The sequence below is a fragment of the Nicotiana tomentosiformis genome, chromosome 4, assembly GCF_000390325.3.
Source record: "Nicotiana tomentosiformis chromosome 4, ASM39032v3, whole genome shotgun sequence".
NCBI lineage: Eukaryota > Viridiplantae > Streptophyta > Magnoliopsida > Solanales > Solanaceae > Nicotiana > Nicotiana tomentosiformis.
The window spans coordinates 5082604-5100095 of NC_090815.1; the positions used below are offsets into that span (position 1 = coordinate 5082604).

The 17492-nt window shown below is 34.8% G+C and overlaps 2 protein-coding genes across 2 annotated transcripts in view; both read right to left on the minus strand.

Annotated features, from left to right (window-relative positions):
* LOC104119499 (magnesium-chelatase subunit ChlD, chloroplastic) overlaps positions 1-12253 on the minus strand; it is a 12951-nt gene extending 698 nt beyond the window's left edge. Inside the window, exons 1-13 of the mRNA XM_070199502.1 lie at positions 11882-12253; positions 10772-10950; positions 9321-9405; positions 8923-9239; positions 8538-8661; positions 7158-7250; positions 6636-6731; positions 5451-5606; positions 5086-5286; positions 4770-4925; positions 3995-4102; positions 2943-3077; positions 498-656 (exon numbers count right to left, since the gene is read on the minus strand). Of these exons, the coding sequence (XP_070055603.1) occupies positions 498-656; positions 2943-3077; positions 3995-4102; positions 4770-4925; positions 5086-5286; positions 5451-5606; positions 6636-6731; positions 7158-7250; positions 8538-8661; positions 8923-9239; positions 9321-9405; positions 10772-10950; positions 11882-12145 (2073 nt within the window). The 5' untranslated portion in view covers positions 12146-12253. The remainder of the gene's footprint in view (positions 1-497; positions 657-2942; positions 3078-3994; positions 4103-4769; positions 4926-5085; positions 5287-5450; positions 5607-6635; positions 6732-7157; positions 7251-8537; positions 8662-8922; positions 9240-9320; positions 9406-10771; positions 10951-11881) is intronic.
* Positions 12254-14046: 1793 nt separating this feature from the next.
* Positions 14047-14796, minus strand: LOC138909192 (uncharacterized). The gene has a single exon (XM_070200379.1). It carries the CDS (start codon positions 14794-14796, stop codon positions 14047-14049), a length of 750 nt encoding a protein of 249 aa, XP_070056480.1.
* Positions 14797-17492: the final 2696 nt, after the last annotated feature.

The following is a 17492-nucleotide window of genomic DNA, read 5'->3' on the forward strand; positions in this document are numbered from 1 at the left end:
CGACTTGTTCCTCTATATGCCTTTATACACAGGTGAAGATGATCTTTTATGACTTTTAACCTTACATTTGAGCACATGGTTTTGAGTCTCATAGAAATCTCAAACTCTAAGTACACCCCTTTGTTGCTTCAAAAACTAAAATTCCCAATTTGTGCCTTTAAGGTGAAATAGTTGATGTCGCTAATGCTTTTGCCAATTGTCCCTTTGATATCAATTTAGAAGAAACGATTCTTAGTTCATTAATTTGAAAATTCAAATATTTAAATGATGCATATACAACAACAACAACTACTACGCCTCAGTTCTAAACAAGTTTGGATCAGCTATATGAATCCTTACTGACAATATTACTCCATTTAAAAGATACAGGTAACTTGTGCCAAATATGAGGTATAGTGTAACTACGAGTAGGCTTTTCCAATTTCAAGTCAAAGCAAACAATTTTTCTTCAAGTTAGTGTACCGAGGTTTTTAAAGGATGTCAATTTAGTTATATACCTTCAGCTCTTGGGAAGAAGGTCTGGGTGCATCAGAAGCTTCAGCTTCAGGATCCGTGGATCTTTTAAGAGAGATGTTAGCTCTACCATCAGTAATTGCAACAATCATAATACGTCCAACATCACCACTCTTTTCTGCATTCATTCCAACTCTAACTGCCTGAAAAAATTTAGCCAAAGAAATCACATATCAGACAGAAATCATCAGCACTAGAAAATTCTTTTAGCCAAAGCTGCAGCAATCTATATATTAGTCAGAAGCGAAAGATAGAATGAAAGAATGTGAGCCTTCCGCACAGACGAGTAAACTCAAGTTGGTTTGACCTGGAGGTCATGTGACCAAGTTTTAAAAGAGCCTTTCGCCAGTCATGGACGAGGCTATGTATGTTGAAGCCTCGATATACCAAGCAATTGGGGAGCCTTGTGCATTGGCTGTTATAGTCCTTATTATCTAGTGTGGAATAATAACAGAAGTCTACACGAAGTTCATAAATGAAAAACTTCAAGCTACAAAGAAAACAAATGATAATATTATTTACGGAACTTGGAAATAAAACAGGGAAAAGCGCTTTTCAGTATACTGCTTAATAGGTAGAGAACTTACTGTTAGAATGCCGCATGATGTTGGTCATGGTGAATACTTTGTGAAATATTGTTGGTTTTTTAAAAGATGGGGCAGCAAAAAGATTTAAAGTATTGATTGAAAAAGTCTCTCAATAATTTTATTAAGCATAACAAGGCTTTAAATAGCCAATTAGGAACAAAAAATCCACATAATTTAAAATTCAAAAAACCTAAAATATCTCAACTAACTTAAACTATCTAATAGAAATTTAAAATCGAAATTCATCATAAAACTAAGCAACTTATTATGCTAAAAACGTTATTGCAGTAACTGAAAGCAACAAAACTTCAACACTCCTCCTTTGCTTCAGTTGCTGCAATTTAAAAAGTTGCTCCTCCTCAATTCTTGCTTCTGTTGTTTGTGCTTGAGGATTGTTTTGAGCATCGCTGAAATTGCACACGTTTGTAGTGCAGTTCTTTTTCTTCTTTTTTCTTTCTTTTTCATCTTATGGTTTTGTGCATAAAAAACACCTTTAGTGACCTTGTCTTATCTGAAATCTCTTTTGAAAGTATATGATTCTGGACAATGATAGAATTTTCGGGGATTGCTCGTAAGGATTGTTCTTCCATTACAACATTCAACAAATCATAGGTTTTAAGATATGATTTTATTTTCACTGAGCATCCGATGGTTTTCGCCAGTGAAAGTTTGTGGGGGGCATTCAAAGAGAGACTGTTGCTTGCCATGTTTGAAAATGGGTTTAAAAATTGATATTTGGTTTAAAATGATTTGAAAATGGTTCTTTGGAAGAACTTACAGATACGTTAAGATCAATGAAGCTCTTAATATCACTGTTGGTTTTTTAAAAGATGGGGCAGCAAAAAGATTTAAAGTATTGATTGAAAAAGTTTCTCAATAATTTTATTAAGCATAACAAGGCTTTAAATAGCCAATTAGGAACAAAAAAATCACATAATTTAAAATTCAAAAAACCTAAAATATCCCAACTTAAACAATCTAATAGAAATTTAAAATTGAAATTCATCCTAAAACCAAGCAACTTATTATGCTAAAAAAGTTACTGCAGTAACTGAAAGCAACAAAACTTCAACAAATATTAACCATGCGAGTCTTAGCAAGTTTAGACAGCTTATATAGAGAGGCGAAAACCAAATTTGGAAAAAGATGTTTCCATAATTACCCCTAGGACACTGTCCTCATAGCATCAGTAAGAGAGGCATTCATTGGAGATTGCTGCCGATGATGGAATGATAGCTTGAGGTTTCAAGAGAAATTAAGAAACTCTTAAAGACAGTACATGCTAGAAAAAAATTGTGAAGCTGCACTAGTGCCTGACAGGAATCCCAACTGATTCATGCTAAAAGTTTGTTTCGCAGAACATCCATTTCGTATCTTGCTTAACATGGAAATGGGAAAAAAAATGCCTTAATTGAATTCCAACTAACACAACTCTATGCATAACTTATCTAAACTGAACTACAAACCAACATTCTAAGACACCTTTACATGTTCGATTTTTACTTTGTGTACTATTCTTTGTTTCCCCGGGGGGGGGGGGGGGGGGGTCATTAATCTATTAGTAAAAGTTTAGAATCTAGAAAGGGATTAATCAGTTTTACAATTATTTTCTTCTCAAGTTTTCAAATTTTTCTTCAAGCGTACTTAATTTAAGCTTATTTTGTTTGCCTATTCAACCAAGATCATCTGAATGGAGCCGATTCTTCTAAATGCTAGAAATAAAGATATGTGTTCTGTAAGTATAAACTAAAGAAATTACCGTCAAGCATTCACCAGGCTAAATAAAATTGAAGAAAAAGTCCTAGATCATCAGCAGCACTAGAAACTGATCTATTCACATACCGTCGTAAGTCCATGAGCAAGGGGAGAACCCCCTCCACAGGGAAGTCTCTCAAGACGATTTCTTGCCATCGATATTGACCTAGACGGTGGCAACAAAACTTCAGCAGCATCTCCTCGGAAGGGAATGATACAGACCTATTCAAAGTTTATCATAAAAAAATGAGTTTTCTATGGTCTCCTGACTCCTAATTCCTGACGAGACAAATACCATCAGCTGGAATTAACCAATTAGGAAAACAATGAGATTGAGAAAAGAATTTAAGTAGTTAACTAAAGGCACTTTTACTTATGTTTAGAAAACTAAAGTAACGGCTTAAGGTATATGCAAAAAGTGTGTATCCCAACAATTCACTACACGGGCAAGAACATGAGATTTACTTTTGTATTATAGTCTTTTATAAGCTGGCTGTTTCAGATCACTCACTAGCTGCTTTCCATCTTAATATCATTCTTTTACTCTTTTGATCTTTTGCAAGTGAAATAGAACACCAAGGACGTATCAACTGACTAAATTATTCAGGGCTCAGACCTGTTATGAAGTTAGAATATAAATTCTTAACCCTTTTGTATGGGAATTTTATCTAGCTTAATGAGGTGATTAGTTTATAAAACATAAATTCTATGTTATGCAATTCCAACTGACCCAGGTTAGACCCAGAAAGAGTCCTCCTGTTCAAATATAACAAACGCCTATATGACAATTCTTGCCTGTTCAAATATAACTAAGTCCTACAGAATAATTGTAAGGATAAAAGCTGAAGCTGACTATGAAAAATGGGAATGGTTCATCTTGTGGTTCATCAATATTTTTTAAGGGATCACCCACTCTCACCTCAATGTGTGTTAGTTTTCTCTTTTCTCCCATTTTACCCTAAATGATCAACTAATTTACTATATTAGGACTCAAGGCTAAGTTGACATATGACAAAGCAAAACATTTTTTGCTGCCAAAGGACAGAAAGATTTTATTACAGAAAGGAACGTAGTAGTAAATGGCCAAATATCACATTCAGTGTTAACAGTATACAATACTTAGATTAATGATAGTTGACCTGATCTCTGCTTGTATAACTCTCTGCAAGTAGTTTAAGTGCTGCTCCTTTGGCATTCTGCATTCTATTCAGTGCCATACTCCCACTAGCGTCAACTACGAATATGACCTGAAAGACACAAATTCGTGGAGAATAAGATAAATTTAATACTTCGTATAGTTGTGTTGTTTCCTTCGGAAGAGTTCTAAAATAACATAACCATTGTTCTAAACATATAATTTGCTCAATAACCACAAATTTACTATCAAATATTAAACTTTTATTTAACAACTAAGGTAACAAAGGCTAGCTTTAAGTAGTCTAGTCAGAATAGAAGTTCTATCCATATTGTGATTGAAGTTTTCAAGATCTGCAAGTTAGAATGAACAATATCAATATCATAACCATGATTCTCAATGTACCATTTGCACATTAACTACAAATTTTATATCAAATAGCAGACTTGAAATATCAATTAGGGCAAAATATAAGAAGCTTCTATACATACTGCGATTGAAGTTATCAAGATCTGCAAGTCTCAGTGAACAATATCAAGTATGAAGTTTCAGTTTATGTTTCATCATGCCAATCTCTTGCTTCTTTTGCATGGTGGCAGATGAAAGACCAAGTTTTGTGCATTTAGGAAGATTAAGAATTATAAGAATGTTTATTTTATTTGTTCTTTATCGAAAAATAATTATAAGGAATGTTGACATATAAGTACCTAACAAGAACATAATTTCAACAGAACAGATCTAGACTTCAAGGAGGTAAAGGAAAAAAAAAAAAATTCTACCAGAGCTCCTGCTTTGCGTGCCATTCTTTTGGCTCTCATGTCAGTTTTCTCTACATAAACCTTGCGAGTTTTTTGGACGTCCTTTGCTCTTCGTAACTTCTGATATGGTGCCGCTGCTCTTAGAGTTGCATCAACTGCCAATCTCTTCACTGGACCCTGCGTAGGTCAAACATCCTTGTTAGAAGAGACAACCAAACACTAGTTTGGTGAATGATAAATCGTTTGTTGTTTACTGTAACCATGTTAATTTGATCGATTCTGCAACGGAAATCAATAACCTAACGAAACTTCAGAATAAAGGGAAAGAACCAGTAACCTTTGGAAGCATTGGCTTTATATATCGACCTCTATCTTCGGAAAAGATGACATTCTTTGCTCGTCCAGCTTTTCCTTTGCGCCTTTGTGCTTGTTGTGCAAAGAAGAGAAGTTTTTCATCCACTAAACCGCCTTCCGCATCGAAAATAAACTCATCAGGTACTTGTGGCTGTTGCTGTTCATTTTCCTCATCTTTCTCATCCTGTTAACAAATTAAAAAGTCTGGTCAAAGAAATCTAACATTCCCCTCCCCTCCCCTTTCAGACTCTTGTTGGTTGGGCCAGAAGGGAGAAAGTAGGTAATGAAACCCCAAAAAAGAAAGAAAAAGAGGAAAGTGGAGAGAAAAACATTCTTTTGTCAACAAACCTCTTGATCTTCTTCTTCTTCTTTTTCTTCTTCTTCATTCTGCTCTTCTGAAGAATCTTGATTTTGGGGAGGGGGAGGGGGAGGAGGTGGCTGCTGGTTTTGCTGGTCTGGTGGGTTTTCAACTATAGTTGAACGTGGGAGGATGACAAGCTCTACCTGCATCACTGGATATATTAGTATATATACTGAATCTCTTGCCAAGGAAAAAGGTCTTCTGGATTGATGAACAAGCCAAAAACAGAGTAACAGATGCACCCTTATTGAGATGCACGATTTGGAAGGAAAGCTGCCTAAAGGAAAGGAATATTAGTTTACATATTGAAATGAAATGGGGATGCTTATTACCAATAGCAAGCTTCAGCCAAGAAACGTGTTAGAACATTAGTTCCACAAAAGAATCAAGTAACAAAAAAGTTATTACAACAAGTCAACTCCTTTCCAAATACTAAACGCATATCTTGAGTCTCAATAAACTTGATCATATTAAAGCATGCACTGTTGAAGAAGAAATTTGAATGCAGCACAGCGATTTATTTTCTGAACCCTTTCAGAACTACAAGAGGGTCATAGTGAACCCAAGCAAAATCATCTTACTAACCTCCTCATACATTTTATATGCAGAAATTTAAATGCAGCAAAAAACTTCTTTTTCCCAAAGAATCTTATCTCTACCAGAATCAACACTATGAGTCCCAAGTGACGAAATAGTTCAGCAACAATAAGGGTTCTACTCTTGAAAATAAGAATATGGATAATATATGAAACAGAGAGTAATATCATCCACTGAGGCACTAAATATCAAAATAACAAAAACCAAGGTCCAGCAGGAAGGAAGAAGTTAACAAGCTCAACTGCAGCTCTTTTGTTAATTTCAAAAAAAAATCAATTATTGTGTCTCAAGTTTGCAGATAAATATTATGTTATGCTTGCAAATAGCATCGGTTTAAGAACAAGAAACACCGAGAGACAGACAGAGAACCATACAAGCATGTCTGTGCGAATTTTCTGCCAAGATTTGGCGGACAAACCCAGATATGAGATCACAATTCAGACAACAATGAATCGAACATAACATATTGTACCATTATCCTGTATTCGATGAATAAAATAATGAATAGTTGTTATTTCATTATCTAACAGTTTGAGAAATACGGGTAAGGAAACACCAAACCAGCAAATACTTACAGCTTTTTTCAGCTCATCAACACCAACTTTTTCACGTCCATCGATGGCAGCTAAGCATTTGGCTACACGAGCAGCATAAAGTTCAGCTCGGTGCCCCTGTTATTTAAATAATAGATAATAGAATAAGATGAATTTACGTTAGAAACAACATAAGGAAAACATTCATCAGCAGCAATACCCTATATCATCTTCTTTTCTAACTTTAACTCAATAAAGTTTTTGTCAAATATAAGGTGGCATCTTTAGTCAGTCTTGAGATAGAGTGAATCAAGATCAGGTTGCACTTGAAAGACTTTTACATGGAAAGTCCATTAATTGGCATACTACAGTTTTTCTTTAATATTACATTTTACGCTCTATTGTACTAGGACTTTTGAAGAACCCACTCAACTTAAGATGTCAAAAATAGAAGTCTTTCTGCGTAGAACAGATTAGTTTGATCTAAAGAAAGCTATTCCCAAGGCTTAAGCTTCAGTGTAGAGCACAATAACAGCAATTGAGGAGGATTTCCATATTAAATACCTGGCAGCCACCACGAATTGCTTCCATGACCAAGTATTTTAGTTGATCTCTACTGATTGTGACATCCTTTAAATACTCCCTCGCCAATATTATCTGCAGAAGAGCTATCAGACCATTGCTTGACTAATAGAAAAGTAAGAAAATCATGTGAGCAGCAATATTAATTCATCATTTAAGCAAAATGGCAGGTAATAGAAGTTTTTAAACGCTTATTGGAATTTATGCATACATAAACTGTTCTATGCTAAAGGTGAGACAGTGCAATGAAATAATGCCCTCAAGAAAGCATGACGTATTGAATACAGAGTATCAATTTTTAGAATATTTGGCATCAATTGAGATGCTTGCATTAATTGCAGCAAGCCAGCGTTGGTCTCTAGCATCTAATATATCTACATTTTCCACTTCGATGATACGGTAGAAGCTGGAACATCTGATATTTTTGTTGCCACCTCAGCCCCTCCATTGTACTCTAAGTTTGAAATTCAAGATAACAAAAACAAATCGACATTCCCAAATTTATGAAATACAAGTTGCATTGAGTTAACAGTGATCCTAGTCCAATTGTATCTTCTTCCTATTAATAAGTAATCAACTCCAAAATTGATGACAATGCTATGTTAATTTATTATACCTATGCTTTTAGCTCAAGTCCTAGCTATCAACTTAGAGAATGAAATAGAGCTTAGGATTCAAATGTTACATTCATGAATAAGCAGAAAGTTCTGATTACTGATGTTGAATGAGGTAGATGGCTTATTGCCTGACAAAATACAGAGTAAATGTTAAAAATTGAGACCATCAGTCAAGGATGGCAAAGCTCTAAAAGTCTTCCCGATTCATCATCTCGCACAACATTACTGTTCTTGTACATAAAAGAAACCATTTTTCAAATGTGTCCTTAAAATAAATAAATCTAACAGATTCAGTCAAAAGAATAATAATTTTGAAGCCAAAAAAAGAAAAGCACTGAACCTTCAGACTTAATTTTTGTTTAGCTTTTTTCACTTCAGTTTCCAGTGTCTTACATTGCTATTCAGCATATTCTCTTTCTCAGGAACTAGCAGGATGCAACTAAATCTACAGCCAAGTAACATTTCGGCAGCAATTTTCCATGTGAAAGCATATTTACTTCATGAATATCCTACCATGTGTTCTGGCACGAGGAGGATTGGTTTGGCTATACACATTCCCTAAATCTTCCCCTATTTAATCCCTTTCTTGTACTCCTCCATATAACTACTACTAGTATTCTTTCAGCAGACATCTATGTTTTACTTGGTTTCTAGTCTCTACAAAGTGATTATATCATGATAATCTTCCGAAGCCACTGACTGATCAATGACCTAGAGTATATATTTTCTTTTCAGCACATAATACCTGGGTTTTTGCATTGTCTGTTTCTTCATCCACCATTTTAAAAACCTCATTGCTACACTCCTGAAAACGTGTTGCTATGTCAACAGCTGCAACACGATCGTCAAAACTCATTGGAAGATCTGCACTGCAGTAGGATTCTATGATTATTAACTGAAGAAGACAACTGTACCTCTAACACCAGGTCAGATAGGAAAAGAAGCATAAGGATCATATGCACACTCGCATTTAACAGAAACCAGAAATAAGAGTTCATGAGGTTGACACAGACTGGTTAAAGCTAGAAAGATCAGGTTCAAGTATATTTATGCCTAGGCATTGGATTATTCACCAAACATAAACGTGTTGGAAAGGTTTTTGCATTGTCATTTGAAAGGCAGTTGTGTACCTTAAATTAATCGCAATACGGTCTAGCAGATGCTCACGAACCGCACCCTCTTCAGGGTTATATGTAGCAATTAGTAGTGGTTTGCATGGATGGCGAAAGCTGATTCCCTCTCTTTCTACAATATTGACTCCCTCAGTCAATACATTCAGAAGTAGGTTACTTATACCTTCATCTAATAGATTGATCTCATCAACATATAGAACTCCTCGATGAGCTTCTGCAAGGAGGCCTGGTTGAAAGACAGTGGTTCCAGATTTCACGGACTCCTCGACATCAACAGAGCCAATCAATCTATCTTCTGTGACACCAAGGGGAATCTACAATACAAATGCATGTAGGAAAATGTAAAAGACAAAAGGACCATCTCTACCTTGGAAAAGTTTGTAGTACAAAATTACCTGAACAAATGGAGATTTAACTATCTGGGTGTTGATATTACCATCAGACCCATATTCTGCTCTGTCAGCTAGCCCGTCTTCCCACCTGAAAGCTATCAACTATATTTACTGTTCCCCAAGCAAATAAAAGCAGAGAGTTCTAAGCCTAAAAAAACTTGAAATAATCTGGGCCTAAGTTGCTCCGACATGGCAGTTTAGGTGCCGCACCCATGTCGACACGACACTAGTATGGGTGTGGGTATGAGATCCACACCAAATCTAGTCAATCAAGTCCTCGGAGATACCCAAAGCAGCTCCCCGTGTTGCTGCGCTCCCTGCGGGTAATAGCAAGAGAGTTCCGGGTGTAGCAGGAAAAGAGGTTGTACGTGAAAGACTCTTCAATCGAAAAAAAGACGGTCATGTGCCGTTCCTTGAAGTATTGGCCTCTTAGTTTAAGCTCTTGGATGATATAATCCATCTAATCAAAAGCAAGGAAGGATAGACAATCCTTAGCATGCCAAGTTTATGTCGAAGGTGCGGCTCAGATTGTTTGGGTACTTTGACTACGACGGAAGGAAAAATTCGAGACGAGATACAATTTGATTAACGAAATCAGAACCAAAACTAGGGTAAATTTGAAGAAAATAGCATACCTTATATAGGAAATCAATCTTTTACTTATCTACAACTTGAGAATAAAAAAGAAATCCACACTTTACAAGCTATACGTAAGTATTCCACAAAATTTCTCATAATTTAGAGATATTTTATATTTTTATTTTTTAGTAGTCCACAAAATTTCTCATAATTTAGAGATATTTTCATTTTTTTTGAATTATTTTTAGTCGGATCCCCGCACCCGTATCCGTACTAGGATCCGTATCCCCGAATCTTAGAATTTACATTTCGAAGGATCCGACCTCTAGATCCATACCCGTGTCGGACACCCGCACCTGTGTCCGAGCAACTTAGATCTGGGCAGCTGAAGTTTTTCCATAGGAATTGTGATGTGCCGACAAACATTAAATGAGCACGGGTGCAAAAAATAACTACTATTGAACAGCAGATTTCAAATTAAATGATGAATTAAAATTTTGTCCTTTCTTGATAAAGTGTATATGGCAATGTCATGGCTACTCAGGGATAGGCCTAGCAACAAGGGCTAAAGCAATCCTGCTCCAAAACACATAACTCACTCTTATTACTCACCGCCTCTTCTTCACGTAAAGCATTCCTTCAGAGACAAAAATCTTTGAGAAAGCAAAGCAGCTTGCTATATAAGCTAAAAGAATATGCAACAAAACTTCAGAGTGAACTATAAACATAAATTTGTAATAACTAACTTTCAAGAGCCATGTTTTGAAGTTCTCTTAATAGCTCTTTTACTTCCAGTGTTGTTTCAAGAGTTCTATGTCAAGGCATTTCAAGCACTATCTACAATACATACACTAATTAAAATTCAGTAAGCTTACTCATCGGGACAGTTCGGATCAGCATTTGCCATTGAGCCAACAACTACTTCAATTGGTGGCAGAATAGCATGCAACCCACGTGCCATTACAGTTTTCGCTGTTCCACGCTTCCCAGATATTGCAATTCCTCCTATCTCACGGTCAATGGCCCCAAGTAAAAGAGCAGTTTTAATAGCATCCTGCATAAAGTTGGTCTCAAAATAGACATGTTGATGAAAAACTAAGTATCCAACAAATTAGCATTTTATATCCCTGTCACACATGTACAAGGGACTATCATGAATTTAAACATCAAAAGTGCATCGAATACAAAGTCAACGAATATTGCATAATGCTAAGTATAAAAGTGTACGCCTTCCACAGCCTATAACATGTATACAGAGCATAAAAGCTGAACTAAACACAAGTGAATTTTCGTCGATAGCTGATGATAGTCACGATCAAATCTAACCAATATTTATCTTTCACAGTTCTTAGCATCACAGCTGTTCCATTCAACTGCTTCCTCACGTAAGAAAACCCCATTTTCCCCCTATGTTTTGCCTAGTCAAAGGAAACTGACAAACTTTATCATATCCCTCTAGCAAGTACCAAGAAATTCACTAACCAGTCAATCAACTATGCCTCAATCCCAAACAAGTTGAGCAGCTATATGAATCCTCTATATTGATTCTGCTCTACTCAGAATTTAATATTTGTTGAAATTTTAGTAGTTTTTTAACATATCTTTCGGGTCAAAAATTACTGGTTTGAGTTGAACCTGTAGCCAATACACTACATTTGCTACTAACTATTTGTTTTATTAACACATTGTGGCTCTACAAACTATTCATAGAAGTAACTATTCCCTCCGTTCCAATTTATGTGACCCTATTTTCTTATTAGTCAGTTGCAACCACGTTTCACTATTTGAAAACAATTTAACTATTTAAACTTCTCATTTATAGCCACACAAATGTTATAGCATATTAAGTTTTAAAAAACTTCATTTATGTAAACCCAATTCTGAGTCAAACTATGTCAGGTAAATTGAGACGTGGAGTATCAAACAGTTAAAAATAGATCAAATGTATTATCATAATTTAAAAAACGAAGGAAAGGAAAAGAGACCTGTCCAATAACAGCAGCTAGAGGAAAATACTGTCTACCAAAAGAAATTTTCTCAGGTTGCTTTTCAGGTTCTACTACTGCAACAGCGCCATTAGGAGAATCAATAGTTGCAGTGGCATTTATTCTGAGGCGAAATTTTAACCGTTTTGGCCTTAAATATGTGGAGGATAGAATTGGGCATGGTTTTAAGTATGTGAAGAATGTTGAAGATTGAGAATTGGATAGTGATGTTTGTGGAACAGTTGAAGTTGAACAAAACCCCATTTTTATAGCATCTAAGTTTTTGATTTAGGATTTTCAGATGAAGCAGAGGAAAGGAGAGAGAGTGTTGTTCTGCAGTGGGGTTGAGTTTGTTGTTTGCTGTTAAACGTGTTATCTATTTTTCTATCTTCTTTGATTTTCTTTTTGCTTTTTGTTTTTTCTGTCTATTTTCATTTGAGCGCGGGTGACAGGTAAGAGGATTGGAGGGCGATGTGCACAAATAGCATTGTTTTAAATGTATTTAGACTTTAATCAATGTTTTAATAAACTTTTATTCGTCCGGACGAAAATACCCTTATACTATATAGAATTTCGCTGATAAATACGCTCCTTATTTACGATCAGCAGCAACTCAAACTTACGTGCAAACTTACGTGCAGAGAATTGTTGTGATCGTCCAAAATTGCAGAAGCTTCTCTTTCGATTTCAAACTTTTTGTCTAAGTTCAGAATTCAACTTTCTCGTCCAAAATTCACCATAAAATTACAGTAAGTTCTAAAGTTTCAGATATCTCTATATGCTTTTGTGTGTTTGTGTGGATTTTTATTTCGTTACTCAAGAATAAAATGCTAGGAATTTGATTTTTTTTTTCTTTTCTGTATTGATAATGTTAAGGACATCGCGTCCTTAACTCTGTGATTGTTCTGTAAATATTGAGGACATAATGTTAAGGATTTGGTGTCCTTAACATGACTGTTGTTCTAAAAAATATTAAGGACAAAGTGTCATGTGTTTTGTAACTTGTATTAATAAAATTAAGGACACAATGTCCTTAACTTCATGACTGTTGTTCTAAATATTAAGGACATAGTGTCCTGTATTTGCAAATTGTATTAATAAAGTTAAGGACACGATGTCCTTAACTTCATGACTGTTGTTCTAAATATTAAGAACATCATGTCCTTAATATTTTCACTGCACACATCAAAGTGAAGGATACCATGTCCTTAACATTTTCACTGCATACATCAAAGTTAAGGATAGCTTGTCCTTAACATTTACACTGCACACATCAAAGTTAAGGACAGTTTGTCCTTACAATTTTCACTGCATGTGTCAAAGTTAAGGACAGCTTGTCCTTAACTTTTACAATGCACACATCAAAGTTAAGGACACCATGTCCTTAACTTTTATAATGCACACATCCAAGTTAAGGACACCATATCCTTAACATTTTGACTGCACACATCAAAGTTAAGGACATAGTGTCCTGTTTTTGCAACTTGTACTGATAAAGTTTAGGACATGATGTCATTAACTTCATGACTACTATGTAAAAATCAAGGACATAGTGTCCTATTTTTGCAACTTTTACTAATAAAGTTTAGGACATGATGTCCTTAACTTCATGACTACTGTGTAAATATTAAGGACATAGTGTCATGTATTTGCAACTTATATTGATAAAGTTTAGGACATGATATCCTTAACTTCATGACTGTTATTCTAAATATTAAAGACACAGTGTCCTGTGTTTTGCATCCTATATTGATAAGGTTTAGGACATCTTGTCCTTAACTTCACGATTGTTGTATAAATATGTCCTGAATTTCCCATTTTCTTGACTTGTAGGATGGATATAATATGTATTATAGTTGCTTTTAATGGTAGATGGACTGCAGACTATAAGTATCTTGATCATCACAAAGCTTGTTATAGTACCTGAGGCAATTCGATTTGAAGATTTCATTAACCAGGTCTTTGAAGTAATTGAATTGGATAGAGACAAGTTTGAAGCAATGATATGGTTTGATATCAATCTGGGAACAAGCAAGGGAATGCATGTATCCAAAGATTTAGATCTTCACACATGTATAGAGTTACTAAAAAGTCATTCACTCTTCAAGGTGGAGATTTCATATCTGAATAACATAGCATCCGAGGGAACTCACATTCTCTGAAGTTCACAAATTATTTTTCCTGAAAAATTGGGAATACTTCCATAATCCAAACACAGAAGGTGAAAGGGAAGCCAAGTATAGTATAATTGTCCTTCTATTTATCTTTCTCTTTCTCATTCTCATTCTCTTCAATGATTTTAGTAAATTTCCATAACAAAGAGATCCCCAATTGAAAGAAGAGCAGAGTTCATCGTCATCTACGATTTTCATTACCCGTTCAGACACATTCCGATTCTTGCGCATCCCCATCAACACAGATTCAACAAAATAAATTGTTGCCAACTTCACCGCATCGTCATGGCTGCCTACAAATGATGCAGTTGTACCATATGGGTGACTAGTAATAAAATGCCACAAATCGCCTAACTCGATTCTATCCTTTCTAGGGAAGTAGACTTTCGAAAGCCTATTCTCTCTTTCACGTAAACCTTTGAAGTCCACTGAAGAACATTTCAACCCAGTAATTATCTGAAACGTTTCACGTGTAAACTTCACTTCATGATCAAAAACCTTGAATGTCATTGAATGCGAGTCATTGCTTACAATTTCTGAAACCAACACACAATGAATAAGTCTACCACAGAACTTCACACCTTGTAATCGGAAAAAGTTTCTGAAAACACCATCCCTCAACTTCTTCCATTGCGTGTTCGACAAGAAACTTTTTATTGTTTCCTTATACTGAAAATCTCCTTTCCAATAGCTCATCGAATTACGCCAATCATCAAACTCGAAAACACGATCTCCTTCCATTAGCACACTACAAAGAAGGAAATAGAACGTAAACATTAGGACTATTTTTCTGAAATGTCCTTAATATTTAAACTACAAAACTAAAATCCAGGACCTAAGTAGATGCATCTTTAATAGAAGAACAGTAAACTAAAATTAGCTTACAAATTCTTAGGACTATTTTTCTGAAATGTCCTTAATAATTAAACTACAAAACTAAAATCCAGGACCTAAGTAGATGCATCTTTAATAGAAGAACAGTAAACTAAAATTAGTTTATAAATTCTTAGGACTATTTTTCTGAAATGTCCTTAATAATTAAACTACAAAACTAAAATCCAGGACCTAAGTAGATGCATCTTTAATAGAAGAACAATAAACTAAAATTAGCTTACAAATTCTTAGGACTATTTTTCTGAAATGTCTTTAATATTTAAACTAAAAAACTAAAATTCAGGGCCTAATTAGATGCATCTTTAATAAAAGCACAATTAACTAAAACTAGCTTACAAATTCTTAGGACTATTTTTCTAAAATGTCCTTAATATTTAAACTAAAAAACTAAAATCCAGGACCTAATTAGATGCATCTTTAATAGAAGCACAATTAACTAAAATTAGTTTACAAATTCGTAGGATTATTTTTCTGAAATATCCTTAATATTTAAGCTAAAAAACTAAAATCCAGGACCTAATTAGATGCATCTTTAATAGAAGCACAGTTAACTAAAATTCCTAAATACAGTTAGCTTACAAATTCTTAGGACTATTTTTTTTGAAATGTCCTTACATAATCAATATATTGATTAAACCACAAACACATTTCAATACCAAAAGGTTTTCAATAACTTTCTCACAAAAATCTGCACCTTATTCCTCAGTGAATCAAGTTATAATCATTATTTTGGACATTTCACACATACTTGATGACAAACACAACACTGATCACGATTAGAGATATACAAAAAGAAAAATGCATAAAAGCAAAATCGAAAACATACCAGTACGCTGGTTCGCTGCAGAGAAGATGACAAAGGAGAAGAGATTAAGTTGGACAAAGTATAAGCAAAGAATTATTGTGGGCTGGACAGGAACGATATTGAGGGAGCGAATTTTTGCTTATAAAATTTTGGCTCTGAACTTCAATCGAGAGAAGAGAGTTGCAGGCAGGAATGATATTGAGGGAGCGAAATTTTGCCTATGAAATTTTGGCTCTGAACTTAAATGAGAGAAGCGTATAAAGGAAGGTTTTGGGAATAAAAGAAATAGAAGAAAGGGTAAAAATATCTTTTCATATTAATTTTAATAGAGTAGTGGCTATTTTTGCTCAACATTAGAATTGGTGGATAAAAAATAAACACCACCTTATTTAGTGGCTACCACATGCCATTTTTACACGATTGGACCCGTTCGGGTCGATTCGTAGCCCGTAATTGCTGAAAGCGGGTTACGCGGCCCTATACAAATATGGGCCAGCTAACAGTAGTAATGAGGGTGGCAAGTGCACAGATAGCCATTCTCACGGATGTTATTTAGATATTAGTCAATACTTATTTTATCCTTTTAAACTAAAAATCTTAACTTTAGAACAATAGGACATTTTTGTCAAACTGAAAAACTGAAATTCAGGACACACTGGCTAATTCTTAAATAGCAGTCCTTTAGAATAGCTACATGGTGTCATTTCTATGTAATGAGGAGGTGTGAAAATGACATTAGGTAGCCACTTTTAAGCATGTTATTTAAAATATATCCACAGTTTACAATGTATTTAAAGATTAACCAATTTCGCTCAAACTTCAGGACATAACATCCTAGTGTTTAAACCTCAAAATTCAAACTTCAGGGCATCGTGTCCTAAAGTTCGAAATTGTGTTTTGAAGTTCGAATCTTATGTTATGAATTTTAAATTAGTAGTTCAAAAATTCAGAATACTTAATCCTGAATTTCAAATTAGCAACTCAAAAATCCTGAATTTCTAAATTCAGGATACTTAGTCTTGAAGTTTGGGTGAATTGAATAATCTTTAAATACATTGTAAATTGTGAATATATTTTAAATAACGGGCTTAAAAGTAGCTATTGTTGCACTTCTCCCTAAGGAGGTGAAGAGGGATGATTTTTACAAATAACCACTTTTAAGGCTACTGATTGAAAATCAGCCACCGTTCCAAAACTAATTGAAATTAAGTTACTCTTTAATAAGTAATTAATAGTAACACCCATCCAGTGATTAGCGGCACATAACAGCTTCTTCTCCCCTACAAAAGCGCTTCTTCTCCTTCTCCTTCTCGAACTCCAACACATTGTTCTGAAGTTCAGTTATAGAGAGAATGAATTTTACGACGACATCCTAAAATTTCAGTAGTAGAACTTGAAACTTCACAACAAATTCTTGTATGTCGCGATTAACTCTTTTAAAGCATCAACCAAACGACCCCTAAGGACTAGGAGCAAGGATAATACATAATTAGCACCCCCTAAATTGCCCTTAATTATCAACTACACATATAAAAATTACTGTAGTCTCATTACGCCTTGTCGAAAATATATCATTCACCCCGTACCCAGCAAAGACCACTATAAAGGTAGTCGTTGTTAGACACGCGTTGCCTAGTGTTAAGATGTTAAAAAAGAAAAGAAAAATTATTTTCAACATAAGAGCAGAATTTTTTTCTTTTTTCAAATTATTTTTTGAAAATAATGTTTGGTTATCAAA